General features: G+C 42.7%; 2 protein-coding genes across 6 annotated transcripts in view; one reads left to right on the forward strand and one right to left on the reverse strand.

Moving 5' to 3' along the window:
- Positions 1-5207: 5207 nt before the first annotated feature.
- On the forward strand, positions 5208-14857 carry S1PR3 (sphingosine-1-phosphate receptor 3). Of its 4 annotated transcripts, none has more exons than XM_057384784.1 (2): positions 5208-5305; positions 10387-14857. In XM_057384784.1, the coding sequence occupies exon 2, from the start codon at positions 10571-10573 to the stop codon at positions 11711-11713; it is 1143 nt and encodes a 380-aa protein (XP_057240767.1). In that variant the 5' UTR covers positions 5208-5305; positions 10387-10570; the 3' UTR covers positions 11714-14857. The 4 variants fall into 4 exon arrangements, with proteins under 4 accessions (XP_057240767.1, XP_057240758.1, XP_057240783.1 ...); XM_057384775.1 differs by lacking the exon at positions 5208-5305 and adding an exon at positions 5363-5518; XM_057384800.1 differs by lacking the exon at positions 5208-5305 and adding an exon at positions 5541-5755.
- Positions 14858-23938: 9081 nt separating this feature from the next.
- The window catches only part of SHC3 (SHC adaptor protein 3), a 52297-nt gene continuing 51852 nt past the window's right edge, over positions 23939-24383 (reverse strand). For both annotated transcript variants that reach the window (XM_057384810.1, XM_057384818.1), the window contains exon 12: positions 23939-24067. In XM_057384810.1, coding sequence (XP_057240793.1) covers positions 23939-24067 — 129 coding nt within the window. The remainder of the gene's footprint in view (positions 24068-24383) is intronic.

The raw sequence follows: 24383 nt of genomic DNA on the forward strand, positions 1-24383 counted from the left end.
TTCACACTTTTTTGCCACTTTTCCTGAGAGTTGCATTTTCCCATTTTTTCAGSCCATTGTCTTGGATTCACTGAAAGATGAAAATAAAAGGAGTCAATCTGTTCCAAAGGACATGTGCAAATTCCCATCATGTAATGCTGCGTTAGGGAAGCGCAGCACTCCCCCAGGGATGGTGTGTGTGTGGTTACGCTCACGGATTTGGCAGCGGGCACCACACCTCAGCCACGCTCTGCCTGCTCTTTGCAGAGGTGCAGGAATGCCCATCCCCAGGACTGGGTCTCATGGAGGCAGCACAGCTCTGCAGGATGATGCAGCAGTGGAGTTCACACGAGCTGGCCCAGGTCACCCTGGGCATCTCCCTCTGGTACCCTGAAGATCAGCGCACTCTGCACCCTGAGGCTCAGGAGGAGACTGCAACTACTGGGGAAGGATGGGAATAATGTGCRGAAAGGAAGGAGGGACAAGCCTTCAGACAATGATGTAGGCGTACAGTCTTCATGTCTGGAGTGTTGAGCTGCAGGATGCAGGCGGGGAAACCCAAGGAGCTGTTTGACTGAACTCATTTCCCCTTCTCCTTTCTCTGCATTTCACTTTTTACATCATGTCTGGCTGGAAGTGCTGTGATAACAGCTATCTCTCCTTTAGCATGTGCAATCTGYGCAGCGCTGGACGTTGAGCTGAGTCAGTGTTAATGTAAACCCTGACAATAAATATCTGGCCATGCTCTGCCCCTTTATCCCRAGAGGAAGGTGTTGCTTGCAAAGGCAGACAGAGTTCAGCTTAGCTAAACACGTGATCTCAGTCGCTAATATAAAACATGCAACTGAAATACATCCTATGGACATATATTTATTTACRTCATGGTGTACAAGTGCCTGAGGAAGCGAAAAAAGTCATGGTTTTTGAAGTTTCCAAAATATCCTCCCTTTATATATTATAATTATTGACAGAGTTCTTCTTTGATGTAGTATCCAAATGTATTTCAGTATTGCAGACTATGATTCAACAGCATTCCAAGTAAACATTCTCCCTTTTTATTTTTTATATTCAATTAAAATATTAATTTAAATTATTTCTCTTTTAATGATTTCTAACTTAAACAGTATTATATTTAGTATTGGCTTAAYACTGAGTTGGAGTCACAGAAATAAGAACCAAAATGGTGTTATAAGCAAAAATTGTTACATCACTTCATCCTCTAAGTGGAATAATCCATAATAATACACCTTGTTATATAAAGACAATAGTACAGCAGCAGTAGAAAAATAGAGAGCTAAAACATGCTATCACAGAATCAGATAAATATCATACTGTTTGGAATTGTAATTTTAAAAAAACCTTGCTGYTGTTTAGCTTTCATACCAAAACAGTCAAAACAAGTTATTGATTTTCCAAATGATGAAGCTTCACTTCAGGAACTCCAGGCAAGTAAGCCAATGACAGACCTGTAAAGCATTGCATGAATGTCAGTATGAAGATTATAACTAATGCATTAATAAAACATTGCATGATTTTGACAGACAGAGATTTCCAAGATTTTATCATGCCCTAAACAGTTAACAGAAAAAAGAGATTCTTCAGGGACTTAATTGTAACTACTGCATGAGAAGRATAATATTAATCTTGAAACATTATCTGTTTTGTCTGTAGAGAAACCACAATATTTTTCATCTGAAGGTAACTTCATCTTTTATTGAATATTTATGTATTTTATTTATCTGTGAATAGAAGTAACTTTAACCACTATTCTAACTTCAAAGCATGTGCCAAAAAGCCATCTCTATCAATGGCATTCAACACGCACTGCATTCACTGGACTAGATGCTGCATTTGGAAAAAAAAATACCCTTCCTTTAGTCTGCTATTCTCTATGTAAAATCCACAACAGAAAAGCAAACCCATGGGCTGCTGCAGGGTGGTGGGAGGCCCAGGACCATTCAGGTAACTTCACTAGGACATTTGCTGGGCCCATGGCATTCCCTGAGCCCTCTCTCTCTGAGTCCCACTGCTGACTCTTCCTCTGCCATGTCAGGAGCAAATCCCCTGTCAAAACATCACCWTTTTTCAATACCTGCTGAACTGGGCAACAGACATGCTTTTAAATGTGCCATGGCTTGCCCCCTTAGTCAAGACCACACTCAACTGCAACACAGAAGAAAAGAGCCCAGACAGGATTCGGCCTGTGGCAACTTTGGAGCTGGAATCGTGCTGGATAAATACTGCCCCTGCTAGTGACTCCCAGCCACTGTGCCCTGCACTGCTTTCTGGATGTTATTTAACAGCCATTGGCAGGCCTTTACTCCAAGAGGTTTCCCTACTTTGTTTAACAACTTTTTCTCTTTCATGTTGGTTGGTTTCCACAATTCAACAGTAGGTTGCTATAAAGTTATGTCCTTGTGCTTTAAAATATTCTATCTTGTGTTTTTTCCATCTTTTTCTGGATCAGTGATTAGCCCTAGCCAATCTGAATTTTCCCTGCATGGATAATTTTTCTAACAATTCCATCAGCTTTCTAGTTTTTTTTCTGTTTTACAAAACAGATGATGAAGCAACCACAGGCACTAGTGGTACTCAAGGTGCCAAGCTCATAGGAGAGCCCAACCWTGTGCTCCATTTTGTTCTTTCTTTTCTTAATCATTAGTAAAATTCAGTTTCCCTTTGACAGTTAATGAATGTCAGCTGCTTTTAAAGGACTATCCACAAAGATCTCTCTCCTTAGTATTAACACTCCATGCAAATTTGTGCATCTGTTATTCYAGTTGTTTTGCTATGTTGCACTTAGTAGCATGGAAATGAACACTACATTTTATCAGCAGGTCACTCAGGACCACCGGGTCTTGGAAACATCTTGTTCTCAGTTTTAGTTTCACTGTCCAGTACCCCCAATAATTTCAGCAAATGCTGCTTTCCCATTATTCATCCTGTTTGCTCAATCACTCAGGAATTTCCAGGACAGAAAGAACTTCTCACTCSCCAGAAAATGGAGCTGTTAACCTCACATTGCAGTGAAAAGTCATAACTGCTCCTGGCCTTCTCTTTCTATGTCTTTCTTGGTCATTAATCTCTCTACCCCAGAAGAACACTATTTCTTTTAAGGGTGAGAGCTTCATGGAAAGTTCTCCATGCGTGCCTCACTGGCTGCTGCGTGGCATTTGGAATTGAGCCAGTGGATTGTATCAGCTATTGCCAAAGTGGCTGAGCTCTCCCAAGGTTTTTACTGATGGTTGCTTTGGCCTGAGGTGCCACACCAGGCAAGTCCCCTGCAGTCTCTGGACATGGACTCTCTATCTCCCTTCATTCCTGGATGGCTTCTTCAGCTTGCACTTCAGTATCTTTCCACCTGCCTCCTTCAGTGACATCAGCAGCCACTGCAACCACAGGGGTCAAGAGGCATCTGTAAGAAACCCCGGGCTGCTGATGAAGCCAGGGTTGATGAACCTGCAGCCCAGGGGTTTCCTGTGGTGAAGCAGAAAGCTGGGGCACGCGGTCACTGCACTCACTGGTGGCACTGCATTCCTCACCGTGCGTTGTGGGCTGGGGGTTTCAGACACCATCATGTCAGAGGTAATCAGAGGTCTCAGCCAGAGATAACATCTGGTCCTCACCATGGATACACCACTTCCTTTGTACTRTAGTGGGGCCTGCTCCTGTGGGTTGCTGGTGGTGAAGAATGCAATTTAAAATCATCACAGGCAGCAGAGCAAGTTTGCCACCTCTTGGCACTATCGCCAAAAAATCTTTCTGGTGGTGCTATCTTGTYGCCTCATCCATGACAGTCTGATCAGAATATTTCTTCTGGTTCCCCTCTCCAAGTAGCCAAAAGGTACTGAAGGAAAGACATGGTCAGAGGGGAAAATAACAAGGAATAACATCAGAACACAGACCCAGGACTGGGGCTGCTTACATCTGCTGGATCTTGATGGTGTGTATCAAGCTGCTGCCAAGAGGACTACAGACCTTCCTGGGGTGATTTTCAAGGAATCCATAGAACAGGCCTTTTCTGGGCAATGCCAGAGTAATTATGTCCAGGCCTGGGCTCCCCTTTGCCAAAAAGTGGTGTGTACCTTTGTGTGACATGGCAGGAATTTTCCACTCTTCTTCTGCTCCACAGAAGAGAGCAGCTTTCACACAGCACATGACACGGGAGGACAGGAGATAAGGCTAAGACCACTACAGATTGCAGTATAGTCCTACCCATAGCTAAGTGGGGCCATATTGCTTGGTGTAATACTTGTTTCCTACCAGAGCCCTAAGAAAGAATTTTATTACTCCTCTTCAGAGGAAAAAAGGCAGCCACAGAAGCAACCATTTGTTCTGCTACATAGGTTTAAACTCATGGCTGTGAAAAGCCTAGTTTCTGCTTTCTTCCAGGACTCTTCTTCCCTACARAACAGCAGTGCAGGCAACCGGACAGCCAAGCCCATGGCATGACTCCAAGCACGATGATGCTCAGGTCCAGACAGGAGGCTCTCACGAAAATCACTGACTGTGAGAGACGATAGGCAGCCCTACGCGTCTGCCTGTGCTTAGCAAGCTTGCTGTACTGCTCCTGTTTGCCAGCTTATCATGTGCACTTCTGGCAGAGAGATTTGCTGTACCCACAAGCATCTTACAAGTACATTTAAATAAGACACTTGTGCGATTCAGGTACCGACTTATTTTTCCAAAGCGCTGCTCCCGTCGCCGGCACAGTCCGCGTGCTATCGCTGCCCTTGAGTTGCTATTATTCAGGCAATAACTCTGTCAAGAGGTACCTTTCCAGGAGCACGCTGTAATCGGCAGCTCTGGGTCAAAACAGAAGTACTTTCGCTGAGAATTTCTGAGTGTTTCACCCTGTTCCTCTCGACTCAAGCTCGCTGAAGGTCGCGTTACTGGACACAATGAGACAGAGGAGCAGAGGTAGCATAAGCACGACCTCACTTGAACATTCTGATCGCTCCCCCCGAGCAACCCTCCACCTTGCATTCTTCTGGACACTATAAATAGTCGSCGGTGGGCTCTGCCGCCTCACACTTTCACCCCGGCTGCCCAAAAAGCCGTTTAAGCATTAAACGCGCTTCCACCCCGGCAGCCGTGCCGTGCCGGCGCATCCCGCCCAGCGGAGCTGCTGCCCCGAGCATGGGGCACGGTGAGCGGCCAAGGGGCGGAGTGAGGCGAGGCGGGACGGGACGGGACGGGGGCAGGCAGGGGCCGCCGCAGCGGGGAGGGAGAGGAGGGGAGGGGAGCCTGTCCGGCGGGACAGGCGCAGGAGCAGCGTGCCGAGCCAGCAGCCGAGCCGGGCGGACGGGAGAAGCCCGGAGGGGAGGTGGGTCGTCGGGCGGGGGTACGGGGCAATCCGCGGGGAGAGCGGAGCCGCAGGGATTGGCGGCGGCAGCGGGGCAGGGCCAGGGCCATCCCAGCCCCGCCCGGCCCGGGCCGGTCCTGCCCCCGCTGTCCCGGGGCCCGAGCGGCGCCGCGCAGCCGGAGGGGTCTGTTCGGCGGTGCCGGAGCGCCGTGGGACCGGCACGGACAAAAGCAGGTACCGCGCTCTGCCCGAGCCCCGCTCCCGCTCCCTCCGTCAGCGAACCGGGCTGGCCTCGTCCCGCCGGGCTGGCAGAGCCGTGCCCGTCCGGCTGTCGGAGCGGGAAAACACCGCTCGGGGTGTAAAGGAATGGTAGCGGGCGAGCCGCATGGGAACCCCGGCTCTAGGTGTCCTCACACCTCGTGGATAGAGCGGTGTTCCCCGTGTGAGACCGTCACGCCGTGGACACGTCGGGTAACTTAGGCATGATGTTTGCCACCCCAGAAGGCTCAGGTCGCAGCGCTAATGGAAATTTGAGAACGGAATACTGAAGTTTGGAGTGGGGGGGGGATAGGTCGTGAGCGCTGGGAGACGGGGGCAAAAGTCAAAGTGCCTTCCCTTTAAGAAGCGCGAATTAAACCATTCCGGAGCTCCCCTGTGAGGTGTGCATGAGTGCTACTCGTAATGACAAAATTTAACCTAATGTCTAAAAGCCAGAAAAGTAACTATTTGTTTTTCTGAGGCTGTAAACTGCCAGCACATTCACTTAAGAAAAAAATCCTTTGAAAGTTTGAGTTGTCTAAGACATTTTTCTGCAGCAGATGTTTATTGTCTAAACTTCATCTGCATCTAGCACTGGCTAATTTCAGTGGGAATGTGTACTGAAATGTGCTGCTGTTCTCAAACGCTCTTTCTGTTAATGAGACTACCGGGGTGTCCCTGATAAATTACATATATTTACTTTTTGTTTGGGAAGGCTTTACAGATACATGAAATATAAAAAAAATTGGCTTCAGATTTGCATTCTTGTCTTTCCCTTTGTCATTTTTTTAATTCTCTTTTTTGGTCAAAKTGTATTGTTGTACTTGGAAGAGAAGGGAGAATTGTTGTGTGTGTGGTGGTGGTGGTGAAAGGGCRTTTGGTTTCTTTGGTCAAGTCTGTCCATGGATATTTGGAAAGCAGGAAAATACCATTCCAGCCAAATTACACCAAATTACAATGAATGTACTGAATGCATGGTACCATATGTTGTAGCACAGGCAAAAGTAGGTAGTGGAAGGTGAAGTCCTATGCTCACTTTGTTCTCACTTGTTGCTTTGACTTCAGAAAAATTGAGTGCAGTTTAGATCACTGTTTTGAAAACAGAAATTTCTGATTTCTTTTAGCTATAAAGCGCCCGGTGGCTCATGAGATGATAAAAGCCCTGAGCTCTCTCTGGGGCTCTTAACCAGAGAGGTCACTGGAAACAGAGACCAGAGCAGTATGGGAGGGAGATGGTTATTGAAGGGTTTTGGCATCCCCAAAACAGGTTCCCTGTTGCCTCTTGGCATTGGGAATTATATATTCCCAGGGAAAAGCTGCAGGCCAGGAGAGCCAGTGAGAGCTATGACCCTGAGTTTCTACCTGTGCCACTTTGTGTTTTGGCTGGAGAAGACACAGGAGGTATGTCTTGCCGTGGGGCAGGTCAAGGGGCTGTGGCCGTGCACACAGCATTRCTTCTTCCATGGCATGTGTGGCAGAGGGACCATACAGACCCTGGGACACCCTGTAGATGTGACCCATGTAAGAGTCCCTGCTATAAATTGAAAGGGTGCTTGACCTCTGCAGGAGACCACATGAACCACTGGGAAAACCCCAAAGCATGCTGGTGGGTGAGGAGATTGCACAGGACAGGGATATCTTGGTGCTCACYGCTGACCCCAACTGCTCTCTCCATCCTTGGAGCTGGGATGACCAAATAGCTGGAGAAGGAAACCAAATTGTCCTGCACATGACTGTGGTTCTTGACATTATACCACTAGTTTGTACCACTGCCTTAATTTGAGTAATTTAGCAATCACTGTTTTAAACAGCACATCCATGGGGAAGTATAGCAGGATTGCCCCTGCACTGGAAAGMGGTTTATCTGTCTAGTGCTACCTGGTGGTGCTGAAATAGGGATCCTCTGCTCTACCTTAGAGGAAGAAAACTAATTTCCAGAGGTTTCAAGAGTTCTGGATGCTGAGGTACCTAACCATGGCAGTGCTGCGCAAACAGCATGCCACAGACAGGTTCTTCAGGTTGTTTTTTGAATATTTTGAACTGGGATCTGTACTTTGCAGCTAGTATGTGGCTGGAGCAAACTTGTTTTGAGGAGTAAATCTTTGAGCTGTCACAAAGCAGTGGCAGAAGTTGTCCTGACAACCAATGTGAATTTTTCTAACTGCTAAAGAATGTGCTTTCTGAATCACCRGCTACAAAGCAGGAGGTAAACAGAAGAAGAGTATGGCTGAAAGATATTCCTTGAAAATAAATTCTAATTTATTATATTATTATTGATACTAACTTTCAAATGTCTTGTRCATGATATTCAGTGGATAAGAGTCCTGGCAAATAATATTTTTGCAACTTTCTTACTAGCTTATCAGAGGCCAAGATTTACTTTTGTGGTACGAAGTTTGCTACAATAATTTTAGGAGAAGTAATTACTAGCAATGGCAGAGACTGTATGCTTTCTGCTGATGGAGTGCATCATCCCTGCCTTCAGCCAGGGGAACTGGAATAGCACCATTACCTTTAGTAGAGTCATGACAGTTTGCATCTGCTGAGTTGTGGGTGATAAACTCCTATGCCTGGCATATAATTTTCTTCACAGAAAGAAATGTGTTTGCCCTTTGATAGACCAGTGTGATAACTCACTTGAAAATGACTTAAAGAAGTCATAGTTATTTTGTTGCACATGGTGCTCTAAAATGATAGTAACATTATTCTCTCAGGCAGTCATCAGCCAGTCTGATGAGTATTGCTGATGGAGCTATTATTAACAAATACTTTTCTAGTCAAATATAATTGTTTATTTTACAGTGGAAAGCACTTGCAATTCATATGGACACAGTGGGATTTTGTTATAGGGCAGTACAATGAAAGACTGTGACATTTTATGTGATAACAGTGCACAGATTGTAACTGAATTACAATTACATTGAACCTTAGCTGAGGTGAAGCTTTTCTGTTGAGAGCTTCACTTACCATGCTTCAGAAGAGAATTTAACAGCTCGAGGGCCCAGCTCATCTTCTGGGAAAGGAATGAGGTGGTTGATGTCATCTTCTGAGTGAAAAAGCAGCAACTGGGTTTCTTGGATGTCTCTCCCAGTGGACCTCTTCAACCAACGTAGTTTGGACCTACGAACTAGAATGGGAAATAACTATAGGTAAACACCAAATTATGTTCTCAGAAAGTAATTTTAAAACACCCTGAATGTACTAAAGAGTTCAAGTCAATTCACTGTAGGCTTTTATAAGATTACTTATTTTCTGAAGGAGGCAATCTAGGAAAAGGAAGRGTGGGAAAATAGGGTGTGGGTCACCCTTTAAATCACTTTACTTTCATCTGAGATGTGGTTTGCTCCTCCCCTCATCCTCTGAGGGGACTTGAAAATGCATGCCTGACTTCCCAAGTGCCCAAAACCAACTGTTGGGTTGGCAGTGGCTCCCATATTTTTCCTGAGCTTAAGAAACCTGCATATAGAATCATAAAATCATAGMATAGATTGGGTTAGAAGGGACTTTAAAGATCACCTTGCTTCATACCTCCTTCCCTTGATAACTATCCTTTGAAAGTTCCTTTAWTGTGTTTGGAAAATGTTCATGACCCTTGCGTAAATGGTATGGTCAAGAGCTCTAGTTCTTATAAAGTTTCCTACACTAAGTTAATTAATTTTGGGCCAATGGGAAATGTCCATCCAGCATAAATATTTTCCTTACTTTTCCCAAAAAAAAAAAAAAAAAAAGTCAAATTTGGCTCATATAAAGCAAATTCTTTCCTCATCCCCATCCTTGTTTTCTTAGATAAGTGAAAAAATTTGCCATTTGGGGTATGAACACTGATTGTCACTGGAGTATGCAGCAACTAAACTGTAACATATTAGTGTTTACCAAYATTTTTTGGTAAAACAGTGCGTCTGACACCTTCTGATATGTTTACTGTGCAGATCCCTTCTGATATTTATTGAAAAAAGAAGACAGATTGGAGGAWCTGCTGTGAAAATGGAACCTCAAAGTCTATGGGAAAATGTTGCCATTAATCTAAGTCATAACTTACAGAAAATCAGAATTTCTGATTGAAAAGAGTAATCTGGTGTAGCAATTTTTTATTTTTTTAAAAAACCCAAGAACATTGAATATAGATCCTGTATACCTATGCAAAGGGAAAAAAAAACCCYTAGAGAAAAACAATGCTTATAAAAATATAACATTTTTTTTAAAAAAGATAGCAGAAATCCGACTGATTTGATTGGGAAGTGGGACTGGCTTTATGATGACTGGCTTTCAGTGCATCTTCTCAGTTGTAAATATCGTAAATTTACACCTTCAACTGTTTGAAATTATTTTAGGCATTGGCAACATGCACACTGGCATCAAGACTGGACACCAAATTTCTCAGGGTTTTTCCTTCTTCGGGTCTGCGTGGCAGACAGGAAGAAATTTTAAAAGCATAGAGTTTACCCTCCAGCTGCAGGGGCAGTGATGGCTGGATGGTGTTTTGGTAGTGCAATGTACACTTAGGCCTTTTGGAGAGGAAGCAAGCTGCCTGCTGTGCACACTGGGGCTTGCTGGGTCTGTTTGCTGATCCTTCCCTTCACTCTTCTGGGTGTTTTTCAGCAAGGAAATTTCATCGGGGGAAAACGCCTTTGAGCAGTCCCCTGTGCTGCCCCTGTATTTCTGCATCCAGGCTGTGTCTGAGCTTACCCACAGCTACCCTGAGAGAAATGGAGCAGTGCTCAGCCTCGGTGCCCTGTCCATCACTGTCCCTTGTCCTTGGCTTCTGGGTGTATGTTTGCAGCTTAAGCACTGCCTGACGTAGGAAGATGGGGACACTTATGTTCCTTTGTTGATTTTATTTTCAGAGCCTGGTTCAAGAGCCACTGTCCCGAATTAATATGCAAGGCGTGCCGGAGCAGTGGACACACGATGCCTACCCAGAGGAGTGTTGGGAGGAGCGTGGCTTGATCTCCCTCTTGTGGAAAATTATTGGAACTATATTCTCGTGATAGGAAGACAGTAAGTCGGGCATCCATCAGGGAACAAACGATGGCAGCAGTTACCATGCCACCTGATGCTCTTGTCAGCCCTCAAGGAAGTGAGGAGGTGGACTCTCTGATTGTACTGCATTATAATTACACAGGGAAGCTTATTTTAAGGGAAAAGGCAACTGATAAAATAGACCTGCCCACTATTGCATTTCTGATCCTATGTAGTTTCATAGTCCTGGAAAACTTGATGGTGTTGATTGCCATATGGAAAAACAATAAATTTCACAACCGCATGTACTTTTTTATTGGCAATCTAGCCCTCTGTGATCTTTTAGCTGGGATTGTTTACAAAGTAAACATTCTTATGTCTGGGAAGAAAACTCTGAGCTTGTCCTCCACAATCTGGTTCATTAGGGAAGGCAGCATGTTTGTTGCCCTGGGAGCCTCCACTTTCAGCTTGTTAGCGATAGCAATTGAGCGGCATTTGACCATGATTAAAATGAGGCCTTACGACGCAAATAAAAAATACAGAGTGTTCCTTCTCATTGGTACATGCTGGCTAATTTCGATTTCCTTGGGTGCCCTGCCCATCCTCGGCTGGAATTGTATAAACAACTTACCAGATTGCTCAACAATTTTGCCTCTGTACTCCAAGAAGTACGTTGTGTTCTGCATTAGTATCTTCATAGCTATTTTGGTTGCCATTGTCATCCTCTACGCCCGTATCTACATACTGGTAAAGTCCAGCAGCCGTAATGTCACCAACCACAACAACTCGGAGCGGTCCATGGCCCTCCTTCGGACTGTTGTGATCGTTGTTAGTGTCTTCATCGCGTGCTGGTCCCCGCTCTTCATCCTGTTCCTCATCGATGTGGCCTGCAGAGTCAAGGAGTGCTCCATCTTGTACAAAGCCCACTGGTTTATTGCTCTGGCGGTCATCAATTCCGCGATGAACCCCATCATCTATACCCTGGCCAGCAAGGAAATGCGTCGGGCTTTCTTTCGCCTTGTTTGTGGCTGCCTGGTGAAATCCAAGGTGGCCAGGTCTTTGCCCATTCCGCCCACACCAGACCACAGTCGCAGTAAATCCAGCAGCAGCAATACCCAGAAGCCAAAGGAAGATTTCCCACCGATGAATGTTGCCTCGTATATCGCTGAGAAAAATGAGTCTCCATTTCACAATGGAAACTTCTGTAAGTAAAGGACTCCTCGAGACCAGTACTTTTCTGTGTTTTTTAGGTTTAAGCTACAAGCGTAGTTTAAATATTCATGCACTTCAGTCACAGTGGAAAACACTAACCATTTATTTAACTTTGAGGACATATTCATCTACAATCATTTGCTTTGGGTGTTCATTCAGTTACGCACCTGATTCAGAAAAAGCCTTTCATCCTACCCAGTGCCCAGGACAGAGTCTGTGCACAGCTAATGACATCACACACCACAATGGCATTGCATGTTTACCTTCTGATCTTGCAAGGCGTCACCAAAAAGTTGGAGACTTTGGCATTCACTAAAGACTGCTGACGATTGGAAGATGAGCCCGATTATTGCCAACTGGACGAAGAGTTCATTACACAAGTTGGTTATAATTCCCTATATGTACCTTACTGTTGTGTTAATAGCCTTACATGTATGTGGTATAAATTGCTGTATATTTGTACAGTTTCTCATTAAAAAGTCATTGATTGGTGAAAGTTTACAATGAGCTAAATGTATCACACTATACAGTGTAAGGTGACTAATTGTACAAATAGAAGCATTTCAATGGGGATATTTAAAATGAAGTAGTAGCTTTTAGCTGTCAGAAACTTTAACAAGTCATATCAATGCAGTATTTTTATTTTTTCCACTGTTACTCAAACTTTTCATTTTTAGTGAAAGACAACATGACAGTTGTCACTGTGGCATTTCACAACATGTTTTAAGTAAGCAGTAGTGAATAACCATTGAGAGAGGATATATATGTTTGCTATTTAAAGTAGTTTAAATGTGACCCCTCAATACATGTCTAACAAGTGTATGTACTGTTTCCATGCATATATTTTTGCTCACTATTTTCAATGTATTTAAAAATGTGTGTCCAACCTGTGTAAACCTGTGTACATTGTGAATGCACTACGTAAGCAGAGACTCTTCGGTTCTGAAACAGAGACCTATCATTTCAGAAACCAACGAACCACAGTGGGTTCCTGTGGAGTTCCTTCTTCCCTCTCCAGGCCCTGCCACAGCCTGGGATTGTGTTAGAAGTTCTCCCCGGGAAGTTTAACCAGTGGGACAATGTCCCGTTTTCTGTCAACGGGACCCTGCACTTCTGCCACCTCTGGACACTTCTGCAGGTACCAGAGGGAAGATGCGGTACAACAGGATCATGCTCCGTTTATACCTGATCCTGCATGGATCTGGAAGGAATGCTTATTTAGTTTGGAAGATCTGGAACCCCAGCCCCAACMTTTTGAGAGGCTGTTCCAGAGGAACCTGGAAACAACTTCATAGTTCATCGCTGCCTTAGCAGCCTCAGTACAAGAGGGTATTTATTGTCGGAGGGGATCCCTGAAACCTGGAGCAGTAAAGACTTCACAGACATCTGGTGTCAGGTCCCCATGGAAGTGGCCTGTGGTACTTCCATCAATTGTACTTGATGGCTGGAGGCTTCAGTGGAATTTGAGGAGAAATTCTGGGACAAGTTCCACTTGTCTTTCAGTAAGAATGTATACATCTGACTTTCTTGAGCTCTTTCAAAAATTTGTGTTTAATGTCTCAGAACACACCTTGCTTTATGCACAATCAGAAGTAGTTGAGGCTTTTTCTAATACACAGACTGAAAGAGCTCTCCTTAGCTTTACTCTGGTCTTAATCATTTAAAGCAGCAGCATTAGACTATTCCCAAGTATCTATAGTGTACAAGTTGTTTATTGTGTGTAGCAAAAGCCTTTAAACTATAAAGGCTTGCATTGTGATTATCTTTTACAAATTAACAGTCTGTAAATGTTTTATGCTGTTAGAGAAGTGTATGAGAACAAAGAAGAATTGTATTTGAATGAARTAACTGTGAAAGAGAGTAGTAAATATGAAATTATTTCTACCAAAAATGTTGAAAAGCAATGCACTTAGGGACAAAAAGTTAAACCAAGCTAAGCATGATGTAACTATATGGATTGTAGATACAGGCTTCAGGCTCTGCAGCTTTGTGAGAAATAGAACAGATGACATTGTATTGCCATGGCTTGATTAGGTTTTTAGATTTTACATTGCTATTGGGCTGTATTGTCAAAGTTCTCCCCTAAAGCTGTGGCTTTTAAATCTGCCAGCTAAAGTATTTGTGTYCTTGTGTTAGTTCCCAAAGCAGTGGCACGTGGCAGCTTCCTTGTTATTGCAGAGCAGACAGGCCTTAGGAACACAATGGTTTGAGAAAACATGGTGGCTGAACCCCACCAACCCTCATGTCGAGGATGTTACAGGTGACAAATAAAGAAAATGTTCTAATGGCCAAAGTCCAAGAAAATGTACATAAAAGTGAGTTTTAATATCTGCATTCCAGCCTTAGCTATTGTGAGTGTTGTGCAAGGTACAAGTAATGCAAAGAGCTTCACTCTTAAAGGCCGTGTGATTGCTCGTTAGTACAAAACCCTTTCTATTCTATKTTGATTTCCTTCTCTTATTTTGGAGCTGTGGGGATATTTTGCTAGGTCACTACCCTGCTGTACCTGAAGCAGGTTTCTAAGATTCACGGGCTCACTTGTAACAATGATAATATAATTTACGAAGTACTCATGACTGAAGAGAAGATAAACTGGTCTGAACAGTCTTCAGTGAGTACATCCCATTGGGAAGTATTAGAAAAGGCATGGGTTGTGGATGATTTCAGAGCAGAATTTTAAATTAGAACAAGTCAAAGGCTTAACAGCAGTGGACCTTAAACAGCCAGGAAGATGACATATCCTTGAAGTGGAAAAAGATGGAGAATATCTTCTTTCACCCTAAAATATTAGAAAGTTTCTCCAAGCGTATGCCAGAATCCAGACCTTTTGTAATCCAGGCTGATTAGAGCATACAGAAAACTAAATTATGTCCTCCTTTCCAATTTGTTTTACATGAAGCAAAAGGTACAAAGGAGACTWACATTTCATTCATATTAATTCATGAATTGGAATATTTGTTTTGATTATGAATTATGAAATAAATGCAAATCCAGCCACCTGTGGAGAAAATAAAGGTTTTCACAATCTGCTTTCCAAGAGTCTTTTATTGCCAACAGTTTTAGAGAATGTTTTCAGCTCATTCGGTACCAGAAACATTTTGAAAACTTTTAATAAAATATCTCAAACCTTTAAACTGAAGGTGTCCAGTAGCAGTTATTTTTCAAAGAAGTGCGAAAAGGTTTTGGCCTTCTGTGGAAAACATTCATTTAAACTCTGGGTGTTGTGCCTGAAGGCAGAASGCTGGCTTGGTTGAGCTGGGTTCTTTTCTTGGAAAGGAGACTAAAAAGGAAGGTGTGTGCCAGTGGAAGCAAGCTCAGGTGACATGGGGAGAATACCAAGTTGCTGTTTGCCAGCGTAGGGAGAAAATTTGTGTGGTCAAAGCTCAGTTGGAGATGAAGCTGCCAGAGAAGTGGAGATGATAAAAAGAGTTATTTCGATATCAGTGACACAAGGGAGTTTAGAAATCAGCCCGTTAAGGGTGAGGATGGTCACCTCACAAACAGGGACAGACAGAGAAGGCACAGGTGTTTARGGCTTTTTTTGCCTCTGTCCTCAGCAGATCAGGGGAGTCTCAGTGCCCTGAGCCTGAAGGACTGTGACTGCAAGAATGATCATTCCCCARCTGACCCTGAAATTGTGTGGGATCTGCTGCTCCAGCTGGATCCCTACAAATCTATGGGTTCTGATGGGATTCATCTGAGAAGCCTCAAAAAGCTGTTGATGTCATTGCMAAACCTCTCTCAATGATTTTCGTGGGATTTGGGGAATCCAGAGAGGTCCCAGCTGACGGAAAACAGGAAAATGTTGTCCCAGTTTTCATAAAGGGCAGGAAAGAGGACCCTGCACACTACAGGCATGTCAGTCTCATTTCAGTGCCCAGTMGAATCATGGTCAAGATTATTCTGGTGGACACTGAAAATCTGGAGGACAATGCAGTTATCRGTCACAGGCAGCAAGGCTTCATGAGAGGGAAGAGTCCTTGTCAAACCTGATTTCCTTCTATGACAAGGTGTCTCACCCAGCTGGCCAAGGGAAGCCAGCTGATGTGATCTTTAGGAGTTTCACCAAGCTTTTCTTAATGTCTCTCTCAGGATCCTTCTGGACAAAATGTCRAGCCCACAGCTGAACAAACACATCCTGTGGTGAGTGAGCAGCAGCTCAGGGGACAGGGACAAAGGGTTACAGTGAATGGGGTGACATCAGACTGGGGATCTGTCACTGAYGGGGTTCCACAGGGCTCCATCCTCAGTCTTGTGCACTTCAACATCTTCATAAATTCCTTGGATACAGGACTCGATGGAACACTGTTTGCCAACAATACTGCACTGGGGGAAGCTGCCAGCTTTCCTCAAGGGCAGAGAGACCTCAACAAATCAGAGGACTGGGCTATCACCAGCCCTGTGAAGTTTAACAAGGGCATTCTGCACCTGGGATGGGGGAGCCATTGTTGTGTGTAGACTGGGGAATGGCAGGCTGGAAAATAAGACCTGGGAGAGCATCACTGTGGAGAGGGACTTGAGGATCCTGGTCAGTGACAAGTTGAACATGAGGCAGCAGTGCCCTGTCAGCCAGGAGGGATAACTSTGTCCTGGGGTGCACCAGGCACAGCCGGSCAAGGGAGGGGATTGTCCCGCTCTGCCCTGACCTGAGGTGGCCTCACCTGGAGTCCTGAGGACAGTTTTGGGCACCACAATATAAACAAGGCAATAGGCTGTGAGAGAGTGTCCAACAGAAATCTGTAAGGATGGTGAGGGGTTTGGAGGGGAAGCTGTGTGAGGAGCAGTTGAGGCTGCTTGGTCTTCTCAGCCTAGAAGAGACAGAGAGAAGATCTCATTGTGGTCTACAGCATCCTCATGAGGGAAGGGACCTCTTCTCTGTCATGACCAATTACTGGACTGGAAACAACATGAGGCTGAGTYAGGGGAAGCTTAGGCTGGGTATCACGATAAGGTTTTTCACCCAGAGAGTGGTTGGGTGGTGGTACAGGCTCCCCAGGCAAGTTATCACAGCACCAAGCCTGAAAGAGTTGCAGATGCATTTGGAAACTCCCTCAGGCAAATGGTGCGACCCTTGGGGTGTCCTGCACAGGCCCGAGAGCTGGACTGGATCATCCTGATGGGTCCCTTCTAACTCAGGGTATGATATGATTCTGTGAACACTATGCAGCCCTGCATCCACCACCCCCARGGCTGGAGGGAGGCTTTGCCCCTGCCCCTGCTTTCTGGGAGTAGGGTCAGAGSTCTCTGCTGGGAGGGCTGTCTGCTCCAGTGGTTCCAGGCATGGCCACTCCCTGGAAAGGGACATTTTGTGAGAAGCCGCTGTAGTGAAGGTTTGTGCTGCCTTCAAGGCTTGTTTCCCACCGCCCTGGTAAGAAAACGGGTAACACAYTTCACTGTAGGTGAAGTGCCAGGCCCCAAAAAGCCAGGACCCTGCAAGGGTGTGATCAGCTGCTGCGGAGCAGGGATGTGCTGGTGTGCACTTACAGGTGTCATTTCACCTGCCAGCGAGATAATGACACTCACAGCAGGAGCTGGGAACCCAGGCCACGCTGGGGCTGGGGACACCTCCTTCTCATGGCCAGACTCACTGGGGACAGGCACAGCAGCAGTGCCTGGGRGTTTCTGCTGCTGCCCTGAGGGTCCCCAGCACCTGAAGAGGGCTTGAGGCACCGTGCAGAGACATGCAGAGGTTGCAGGTGCCCCTGCTGCATTCAGAGCTCCATTCTTCCCAACAGCAGCATAACTTCCTCAGGCTCAACTTTTCTCCATGTGGTCAAGAGGGAAGGAAGGCCTTTGCAAGAAGACAGGTGGTCAGGRGAGGAAGAGGATTAGGGTTAGAGCTCAGCACAGCTGAGCTTCCTGCTGCCATTGTGGAATGGACTACCCTTTTATGTTCTCACTTATTCAGTGTGCCAGGCAGGAAAGTTACCTTTCCAGGAGAGGGCATCATCTGGCACAGACAGAGGGCCTGTATTAACACTTACTTACATTCACRAAAATGGTGTTTGTCAAAAACAAGCTCATGTATGGTCTCTGTCAAAATGCATGGAGCTTCTGTGCTGGTGTGAGGGCAGTGTAACTGAGTTCCAGCTCCTCATGTGCATTTGGTCCTTCCCAACAGCTTTGGGAATTTTGGACAGAATTGGACATTTTTCATCCCTGATTGCACTGGGTTGAGTAATTCATTGACTTATTAGTATTTTCAGAATGGCACACATTCTGCTATAAAACGTGCCTCCCTTCAGGTCAATTAAAAAAAAAACCCAAGCCCGACCCCAAACCAAACAAACTATTACAAAACCTGAGCATATGAGAACAGAATCAAGCCCACTTTATACATGTTTCAATCTAGTAATAGTGCTCACTCTTTTATTACTTTGGTTAAACATATACAAACTGAATAACCAGAAAACAGTTGCATGACACTTATATTCCAAACTACATTGCTCAAGGACTTCCTCAGAGACAAAATTTGTCTCTATAGCTAGAATATCACAGTCAGCAAAGAGGCAAAAACTTGAGATTCACAAAAGTGGTTAGGAATATAAATTATCACAATATTTCCACATACATTATTTTTCTTGCAATTCTCAGTTAAAAATGTTTCTAAAAGTAATAAATATTATTAAATAACGATTGTACAATAAAACTCCCTTTTACAGCAAAATATTCACTTTTTAGTTTTGTTGTTGCTGCCCACACAATGCAAAGAAAAACATTTACCTCGAAAGAAGAAACTAGCTTCTTTCAAGTTTTAACTCTGCAGGACTTTACTGAGAAGCAGTTATCACACCAATCCAGACAAAAAGGACACAAATATATACTAATTATAATCTTCACATTCTTCACTTAATAGAAATTTTCACTTAATTTTGAATTAATGTATGCYTGGGTGTGTTTGATGTCTTTTTCCTCATGGAAGAAAAAGGAGGTCTGCTGGAAAAAGCTTTCATTTGACCTGKATTTTATTGAATCTTCATGATAGTTACATAAAGCGTAAATCTGCATCTTAATCTCAAATTCTGAGGCTACTTTTTTCTCTGAGTCATCTGCACTCTCTTACACAGCAGGGTAGCAGAATGAGTCATCCAGTTCTAGCTTCTTTTTTCCTTTGGTTTCCATGACCTGTTCCATTGTCAAACAAGGTTTAAACACTTTACATGGTGCTTTTGCTAGAAATGTGTAGGTCTGGAATATTATCCCCCTTACTAAGACAAAAAAAAAAAAAAAAAAGAAAAAAGAAAAGAGAAAGCCCTGCTTTTTCTCCCTGGAAGCCTTAGGAGATGTTTACATCAGAGTGTGCAGAGGAACAGACCAGGGCTTGTGAACATAAATGTCTCAATAAGAGATGAGCAGTAGGCTTTGTATCCCCAGAGGTTCTGCTTTAACTCTATCAACCAATTACCACGCTTATAATTTGGCAGCAGCTCTCTATCCCCATTAGTGGCTTATATGCCTACTGGCTCATGTTTCCAGGCTTCRCATTTCTTATCCCTGAAGTTTTCTCTCCCAAGACAGCCTTTCACTCTCTAACCAAGCCTTTGGTTAACTGCAGGGAAATTGTATTTCCATGCTRTCTTTTCCACGGGCCTGCCCTCATTCCAGGTGCATCCAATGCAGATATGACCAAGGTCCACAGACATTGTCTGTGAGTGAGTAGAAAAAGTCCTATTGATCACAGAGTGTTAAGCGGAAATTTGCCCACATCCTGACAGTTTTGAACTGTGTTTGCCTCAGTTTGAGCAAAAAAAGACCATGAAAGTCAAGGTGGTTTTGACACTGCACTAAGGTGTATCTGAATTTAGACTTTATGCACATGTATTTCGAAACTGTCTGGGAGATAAAAAAGGGAAGTATGTCTCTTACTTCAGCTTAGCTTTATTTATGCAAATATGGATTATGATGTACTTAATATAAATTTTTGGTTTTATCACTTCAGATAGACATTGGAGGCTAAGAACAAAGATTTGAAAGCAGGATTTGTAAGCTTTTGTCAGCATATTTACAAGTTCCAAATATCCCCCTTGCAAATTTCCTAGAAGATGCAAAACTTTGCTGGTTTTCAAATCTACTGACAAATATCTAGGTATGCATCTATTCTATTATTAATACATTATAGCTCACATCTGGCAGTTGATGTGCCAGCAACAATCACAATGTGGAATAATTTTTTTAAATTCTCCTCATCTTATTGCACATGATGCCTGGGGACCATGGTGATAAGAAATGTAAGTATATTAGTCCACATTTCCAGTGTGGAAGAAGAATGAATACAGGATATAAAAAATTAAGTGCTGGCAGGTGATATTTACCAGACTGTTAAGCCTTTTGTTCCAGTAACAGTGCACATTTTGCACTCAAGTCTTGGTCCCAGGACTGTGTCCTTTGTTCAAGCTTTTAATGAACATGTCTGGCAGAGAGGCTTCTGGCAGAACCTATGTTACCTGGCATTGTGAACCCTSTAGGAAGTGGGGTGAAACTACAGAATCGCCTTGTATCCACACTGTGTGTGCAAAGCCCTGGGCAGGAAGGCAGGCATTAAGCTATGGAAATTGCATCTTCTCATATGGTGACCAGCCAGCCATGGCAGCTTGAACATTGTGACCTAGCATAAGGAACAGGAAACTGGGACTCCTCGCTATGAGCAAACTCTCATTTGTGAGGAGGTAATTCAGTTTTCAAACCACATTTTCAKGTTTCATTGCTTCTAAAGCATTTGAAATAGCTGAAAGTTTGAGAACATGATTGTAGTTAGATGTCCAGCCTATCAYGGCCAGCATCACTGGATGAATTTTATTAACTTAGTAATTAGTCTAGATCTGCAATAAAAGAAGTCAGGATCATTTGATTCACACGTAAGAGCTCTTTGTTTAAAGGAATTGAATGCATTTTCATCGTCATTAGTTCCCACAGTTGCAACACAACTGGAATCAAAACTGTTAATCAGATAGGACACAAAACCAATGAAGACACTCTTGCAGGATATTCAGAGTGTCAGTTCTGACTTCTCAGCTRTTCTCTGGAAAAACATCAGAAGATACTATAACATCACTTAATCTCAGCAATTTCTATTAAATCTAGAGATTTCTTTTTCTTTCAGTAAAAGCCCACTTCTTGAAGTCATGGTACTGAACTACTGTGAGCAAGTGTCTAGTCCTTGAGATTGCATTAAAAAAATAATTAAAAAGGTAAGGTACTCCAAACTCAAGGCAAACATTAAAAGACTCACATTTTTATGCTGTCAGTTGTCAGATTTTCAGCTAAMTTCTCAGCATTTAAATCCATCTCATTACTTTTACATCGCTTAAATTGGTGTCAGTTGTGGCTCCTCACGGAAGTGAACCCAGCGTCTCTAACAGATTCAATTAACTTAATTTAAACTTGTTGAAATCAGTTTAAAAGGGTCTTTGACTCTAATGACAACTGGTTTGGAACTGTATCCAAATCGCTGTCCAGTTTCTTTGCTCTTTTCATAAAGAGGAAAGACAAATCTACCAGGGTGATATGGCCAAAAAGCATGGCAGGATCCACAAATGGAGTACTGACTGGCACACTTGCTCTTCATCCCTGGACAGTTTTGAGACTCTTTGGCTCCCAGTGATGTAGAAAAGCCTCTGTGTCCTCCTACGTGGCCAGGCAGGATCTGCTGGCCCATCACACCAGCAGGGCAAAGGCGCTATTGCTGTCTAGGACTAAATTACATTTGTCGAGATAAATGTAACCTTTGCATCATCAGCAGATATGCTGAGCTGGGAAAATTGGCTGTGCTGACAGAGCAGCTTAAAATAGCCACATTTCCCTGGAGGCAGTTTGTGAAACATACTCCGGGAAATTTAGATTTCTGTCTCCTTTAGTATTTTGTGTCTCCTTGACACCTGCTTTAATTTCTGAAACATGCAGCTAAGTGGCTGCTAAGTTATTAAAGCTACAGCTAGGACAATGGTAAAAAATTTAGATATTTATTTCAGCATATGCTTAGTGCCTTCAGCACAGCCAAATCTTGCTGCATTTTTCCAGGATATTTGGTAATCCAAAATAGACATAGGAACCAGGCAGGCAYTTTGAAGACACTTAAGGGGGTTATGCACCAGTCTCTTACTGAAATGATATGCAATACTCACACAAAAAAAAGACAACTTCTCTTAGAGGTAGCATTACCATGCTGAATACTTCCCAGAATATGGCTATAGGAAGGTCAGAGCATGGAATAACAAAAAAACTGGCAACTGAGATAATTCAAACTGGAATATGGTGTGACATAGATACTCWCAAATAAAGTCTTTTTGGTGGATACTGCTTGGGATATAAGATCTGTTCATATTTCCTTGCCACTCCCAGCCTAGTAAAACRAAATTTTAAGAACTCCATTAAACTCAGTTCCATGATGATTTGGGTTGCAGTGCGGCATTTAGTTGCTGTTCTTTGCTCTCAGCTCCCATTCAGACCTAGAAACTTCAAATAATAATGATCTGAAGTAAAATTTGGTTCACTAATATCTTAGTCAGGCTTCTAGATGTCTTTATTACAGAATCAAGTGTATTTTTATGTAGGCACAGATTACAYGATTAATATTAGGTGTCTCAATAATTTTCAGGTTTGAGATTACCCAAAATCAAACTTTCAAGTTGCAACTTCATCATATCTAAAAGCAGTAGGTACAAAWTTTTTTTTTTTCAGAATTTTAACATGATAGTCTTGCCTGAATATATTCTAAGTGAATTCTTCAGTCAGTTTGATTATGGTTTGACAAGTTTTTAAACTGAGCAAATTTTTAGAACCAAATGTAATAACTTTAAGTACACTTCAGGGCASACAGGTACTTAACCTAGAGTTACCCTGCTGAGTTTTTATGAATCAAGCCTGAAGATTTGATTTGAGAGACTGGTGCTAGAGAAGACCTTGGRTTGCTGAAGGCTAATTCTTGACTCTGGCACAAGCATTGCCTTTACAGGAACTGTATCTATTGAATTTGACTCATAATAAGATTCATAGAATGGGAAAATAACTTTATATAATGCTTAAATGGGAATAGTATGAATGTCCCTTAAAGCATTTCCTAGTACCAAAAGTCAAGGGCATTTCTGCCAGAAATGCATCTTTATTGTATGTGTACTTTTAAAACTTGATATTTAGAGAAAATCAGTATATTTCAAATACCTATCACTTGCTGAAGGCCAAAAAGAAGTTATGCTTTGGCAAGTARATGCAAGTGATATCATTTGCAAAACAGACCGCTGAGTTCAGATCGTTTTCACTGCTTATAAGAAGAAAAGATTTTTCAGCTATGTCTTTGAACAGTCATGTACATCTTGTATTAAACCTATGAACATAAGTTGTTTGAACTTGTCTAATCAGTATTCAACATCTCATTTGAAACTTAGTTCAAGGACACCTAGATCTTCACCATAAGCAGAGAACTACTTATAAATAACCTTAGCACTGAAATTTTTAAATAAAAGTTACAGTACATTGTTACAATATCATTAGAAAAATCAAAGCACACACCTCGTGCACAGAGAGATCACACCAAATCATTGCTAAAGCAAGATACAAATGTTTCGAATCACATCATATAAGAATTCAAATTAGACATCAGAAAGATAAAATCCCTTTGATATCGGTAACACTGAAGAATGCTTTTAAAAAACATTTTATGCTAAATTTCTGAGTTGGAATACTAGTTGCTGAATTTAGATTTCTTCTATGGTTAACTAGCATTTTTCATCTGTAATCCCCATAGTTGTGCTTCTTAGGTAAAATCAGAAATAAGAGTTGCAATATTAAATTTCTCAAGAAATTGAGACTGCTGATTATTTTTTTTTTTTCTGAACAATCACAATTGTCATTTTTTCTTTTGGTAAAAACACATGGCACAGAAGATAGTTCTATACTGTCAAGAGACTGACTTGAAAAATATAAATATATACTGTATTTCTATATATAATGTGTATATACACTATCAACATTCACATTAGAGAATCTGAACAATTTTATTGAAATTACTTTTAAGAAAGCATTCTGCTGTGATTTCATGTCTACACAAAGCATTGAAAATGGTCAAGTGTACCATATGAAACGGGGCTTCCTAAACCTAAGCAAAACATACTTTGAAATGTATGCGAATATGCGAATATGCRTTTTTCTTAACGTACAATTTTTTCTCAGATCTGCAATTTCTACCAGTTATAGCTTGCACGTTGCAAAAACTAAAGGAGTTATCTGAACTCAGTGTTTTCTTTCAGCAGGCTGTAGCAGGCAGAGTTCACTCACTGAAGAAACTATAGGCAAATTATTCTCAAGATGATAGTTGATGAGATGACTTATGCTGTCAAAGACACGATCTTTTGTACGAACCTTCAAAAAAAGGATGCAAGAAGATAGATTAAAGAGTAAGGTACTTTTCTCTGTAATGTCACACTAAAATTGTCCAAGAATAAAATTACAAAGTCATATTTTACGCACTGATCCCTCTTCCATTAAAATTGGTGGCAATTTATCCAGTGTGGCTCCTGTTTTATCTTCCTCTCTCTATTTTCACCACATAGACATTATGCATGCAATTCCATGGACCATGGCTACTCTTATGACTCTTTTTGAATGGGTCTGATTGAAAACTTCCTGTACAAGATTTTGTTTCACTGTAAGATTTTTAGATCAATTTTTCTTCTYC

This window comes from Malurus melanocephalus, unplaced genomic scaffold (genome assembly GCF_030028575.1).
Source record: "Malurus melanocephalus ecotype Western Australia unplaced genomic scaffold, MMel_1.1 scaffold_15, whole genome shotgun sequence".
Classification (NCBI taxonomy): Eukaryota; Metazoa; Chordata; class Aves; order Passeriformes; family Maluridae; genus Malurus; species Malurus melanocephalus.